At 40.1% G+C, this 4,645-nt stretch overlaps 1 protein-coding gene across 1 annotated transcript in view; it reads right to left on the reverse strand.

Moving 5' to 3' along the window:
- PODXL (podocalyxin like) overlaps positions 1 to 3,260 on the reverse strand; it is a 20,793-nt gene extending 17,533 nt beyond the window's left edge. Inside the window, exons 1-2 of the mRNA XM_018565780.1 lie at positions 3,252 to 3,260; positions 3,014 to 3,082 (exon numbers count right to left, since the gene is read on the reverse strand). Of these exons, the coding sequence (XP_018421282.1) occupies positions 3,014 to 3,082; positions 3,252 to 3,260 (78 nt within the window). The remainder of the gene's footprint in view (positions 1 to 3,013; positions 3,083 to 3,251) is intronic.
- Positions 3,261 to 4,645: the final 1,385 nt, after the last annotated feature.

Raw genomic sequence — 4,645 nt, forward strand, 5'->3', positions numbered from 1 at the left:
TAATTAGAATATCGTGCAAAGTTCATTTATTTCACTAATGCAACTTAAAAGGTGAAACTAATATATGAGATAGACTCATTACATGCAAAGCAAGATAGTTCAAGTCGTGATTTGTCATAATTGTGATGATTATGGCTTACAGCTCATGAAAACCCCAAGAACCCCAAATCCACAACCTCAAAAAAGTAGATTATTACATGCAATCAATAAAACAAGGATTGTACCTAGAACAATATCAGACCTCTGAAAAGTACAAGCATGCATATGTACTCAGTACTTGGTTTGGGCCCCTTTTGCAGCACTTACTGCAATTACTTTTGCACGATATTCTAATTATTCGAGTTTCACCTTTATAGCTTCGTATTATCCTGCGTTGCTACATAATGTATTGCTGGGATTTATAGTCCTCTATAGCTGGTGGTATTCTGCATTGCTGTATAATGTATTGCTATGTGGTGGGCCTCCATGGTGGGTCAGTGGCTTTAGACCCACTTCTGTTCTCCCTTCTTTTGGTGCGGCAGCACACCTCCTGAACCACCATAGAGTGTAGGCTTGAAATCACTCAAGTCTTTCCTCCATGACAGATTAGAAGGCGCAACGCCTTGAAAATTGAAGCAAGCCCAGAAGTGGCTCCTAAATTACCAAAGCAGCACTGGAGAATTAGGTGATTTGAAGGTGGATCAGGAGGGGAAAACATAGGCAAGGGAACAGTTTGTCTAGAGCATTGAACTATACAATAAGTGTATACTAAGTTGTTTGTATGAATTGGTACCAATTATAAGTCTTTTTATAACATGGTTTTTATCCATATGGTGTCAAACAACAAATTCGGTATTGCTCAGGGTAAAGGATTGGTTTAGGAATGATATGGATGGTATATTTTTTAAAACTTTGATGTGTCTGCTAGATAAAGTCTTATAATTTGAGGAAGCTGAACCCCCCCAGGAAATTTTTTTTATCTACGGCCCTGTCCAGAAGGAAGGACAGTGTCGGCACCAATTCAGAGATGATTTAAGGATCTACAGCTGAGTGATATATAAATAGAATACATATTTGTTAATAGTTAGGATAAATGAATACATTTTTAAGATATAACTCCTAAGTTTAGTGTCACTTTAACCAGAGTTCAAGGAATTATTTGGAATCCTAAAAGACATTAATTTAATTACAACAATGTATAATGTGGAGCGTAATGTCTAAGGAGAACACAGCATAAGATATATCATAGTTCTCAACCAAAAACTTAATCTGCTGATATCTGGTGTTAACGTTTACTCTTATCTTGGCATTTTTCTTCATGATGTGTCCTTGTATTGGTCTTTCCAATTAGAATCCTGAAAATTCTTATTAGAGCCAGCAGATGGCAGTACAGCACGGTATGACCTTGTTGCTTCTATTCCAGGCCTCAAGTTTGACTATAGCCATGGGAAGTTTCATACAAAAAGTGGAGTAATAAGAGTTGGTGATCAGACTCTCCTTTTCTTATTCCCATATTGTTTAGAAAACACTAAAGGGAGTACATGAACAGTTCTTCCATGGGACGCTTTTATGTATGAGGGCTTATGATTACTTTCCTTCTAAGAAAAAGCATATTTAGAAAGCATACTTTCTTTACAACTACACTGTAAGCCAGGAAACATTTAACTATCCATAGGAGCTTATTTCAAATGGTAGTCCTCTTTAAAGAGCTGTCTGCTGAAGTATTGAATTTGTAAGCTACACAATTTACGTAGGAGACAGTTGTAGTGATTATATTATGACCAGTGCTAATACTCTATGTCTGGATACAGGGAACACTACCAATGATGTATAAATAAACAGGCACAAAATGTGATATTAACTTTATACAGGTTGGCCGACACCTGAGTAAGAAATCTGGATGTAGCCTTTTCTGCAATAGTTTAATGTAGGGATACTAGTATCGGTATAAGTGCAGATACCGAGTATTTGGGCGAGTAGTCGTACTCGCACAAATGCTCCGATACCTTCCCCGATACTGGAACTTCTGGTCAGAGGGAGATTTCCTCTGACTGGCAGTGTTGCAAGTTTTTAAGGTTTTTGCGGGTCTCCAGACTGTGCTTTTGTCAAAACAGAAAGAAGAGGAAAGAATGCCAAGAGTACCAGTGAGAGTGAAAAGCATGACAAACGGAAGAATTTGGTCATCCCATATGTAGCTGGGGTGTCTGAGAAACTCAGAAGGGTTTTTAAAAAACATCACATCCCTGTCTGCTTTAAACCCAGCAATATGCTGAGGCAACAACAGGTTCACCCAAAAGACACAACGCCAAAACACAAGATGAACAACATTGTGTATGCAGTCCAGTGCAGTGAGGGGTGCTCAGAATTGTATGTCGGTGAAACAAAACAGCAGCTGCAACTGCGTATGGCACAGCATAGAAAAGCCAAACCCTCTGGTCAGGATTCGACAGTATACCCTCATAAAAGAGGTGTGAAAGAGGCCATTTATGTAAAAATGGAGAAGCCAAGCTTGAATAGAGGGGGGAAGATGGGGGGGTTGAGACATCTACAGTCTGCCACATACAATGCTCATTTAACACCTCTCTCTGGGCAGGTTAACAACACCTCCTGGACCCCAATTATGCAAATGAAATCAACACTTTTCACCTGAATTCACCATATATTCCCTGAGAATTTTTGTCCAAGTCATTCTGAATTGAGAAAGCTGGTTGGATGACCAGTGAAACGTCTTCAAGAAGAAAAAACAGACATATTCTAGTCCTAAAGTAGTGTGAATCTGCCAGCATGATGGCGTGCTGCCTAGGGCGCATGTAAACAACAGGCTGAACTCACAGGAAATGGACCAAATGACTTGAGTGTCATTCTGCCCAAATAGGATTATGTGCACTGGACCAATGAGGGGACAGAATTGGAACATGGAGAGTATACGTAGATATTGGCAATATTTTTTTTTATACAGGCGGGTGGGAATCTAAAAATTTAATTAATAAAAATGATTGAAGCTCTACTATAACATATCCCATATGGTACTCACACAAACAGCCAAGCCTTCAATCTCTATTATCACATATGATGTGTCCTCCTTCAGATTTGTGCATTTCACCTTGAAGGAAAAAAAAGAACATATTTTATTAATTTGCATTATGAAACAAAAAGTGCAATATTTTGTGATTATATTTTGTTTTAACATCTGTCTGTTAAACAAAAGTGATCAAAGCACAGTGATAAGCCAAGGCATATGATGACTACTCTTGTGTACCACTTGTACTCACCTTTGACATGCTGTCATGTAGACCTTGATATAATCACATATTAGTATTTATAAATACTGATTACCAGTTCTATCTTCAAGCTAAAATTCGGGCACACAGTTAACATAATTAGAATACAAAAATGGGAGCCGCTCTACCTGCAGGTTTTGTATACCTGTCTATCCTGTCCTTAGCTTTATACAGCCCTGTCAGAGCCATTGTTGACCTGACTTTTCTCTACTGTGGATAAGCAATACAACATGTTACTGGATGGTTAAGGAACAGTAGCAGACTGATGAGATCACCCTTCTCCTCTTGTCACTATGTTCACATGCAGCACAACTGAATGACACCTAGTGGTACTCTTCCCTCTCTCAGTCTGTTTTCTACTGTGCAGGGCATTACAAGATGCTGATACCAAGTCAAATTCAGGTACATACGCTAGTTGCATTTAAAAATAAATTTCATGATTTTAAAGAATATATAATGGAACTATTAATGTGTTCTTTTTATCTGCCTGGTGTGAAGATCTAATGATTAGATTACTGAGGCAGTTCTGCACCATGGTCCCTTACAACCAGAGTCCTGCGGTCATGGAAGGCAGGTGAGGCAGAGTCTCACCAAGTATTATGAAGAAAAAATGCGGTCAGCTTCAAGTCTGAAGTGGAAAGCCTCCCCGCTGTGCAACCTGTCATGGACGGAGCACTGCCTGTTAATTACAGGCAGTGCTGCATCCTGCTCTTGACAGGTAGTTAGGTTACACAGCAGCGGGCGTCCCCACTGCTTGTGTAACCTAACTTGGTGAGGCAAGAGCTGTCACAGCCTCTATTCTGTGTTAGAGGCGTGAGCTCTGCGGATGGCGTGGACCCATGGCAAAGCGGACGGGGCGGAGCTTCAGGGGGCTTGTGGGTGCCTCACCCAGCACAGAAGGCACGGCACATCACTGCTTACAACGTACTTTTATTGCTCTTTAAACGCAAGTTGCGTGTTACCTATCAGCTACTGTGTGTACATACCATTAGTTATCTATGGTCAAACATTATCAGAGTTTAAAAGATGAGGTCCCAGAAAAGGATTGGGGAGAGTCAGGAGAGGAAACTGGGATTATGGGGAAAACTAAAAAGGAGAGGTTATAGGGAGGTAAGGACAGATATTATCCACTGGTCTTCCACCAAATTTCCCAGAACTACCTCTAGAGCACAGTAGAGTAGAATAGAGTACAGTATAACATAAATGTTATGGCTTGTTCCATTTACCTCAATATTTTCATTTGGCTTTTGTACTCTTTGAGTCTCAGTGGTCTTCTGTGACCCCATATCCTCTTGAGTAGATAACTCAACTGGTTTTGAAACTGTAGAAAAGCCGCTTGGGAGCGGAGCAATCGCAGACTTAGTGGTCATGGTTGCTGGAATCCC

Source organism: Nanorana parkeri, unplaced genomic scaffold (assembly GCF_000935625.1).
Source record: "Nanorana parkeri isolate BGI_ZX_2015 unplaced genomic scaffold, ASM93562v1 scaffold26, whole genome shotgun sequence".
Taxonomy (NCBI): domain Eukaryota; kingdom Metazoa; phylum Chordata; class Amphibia; order Anura; family Dicroglossidae; genus Nanorana; species Nanorana parkeri.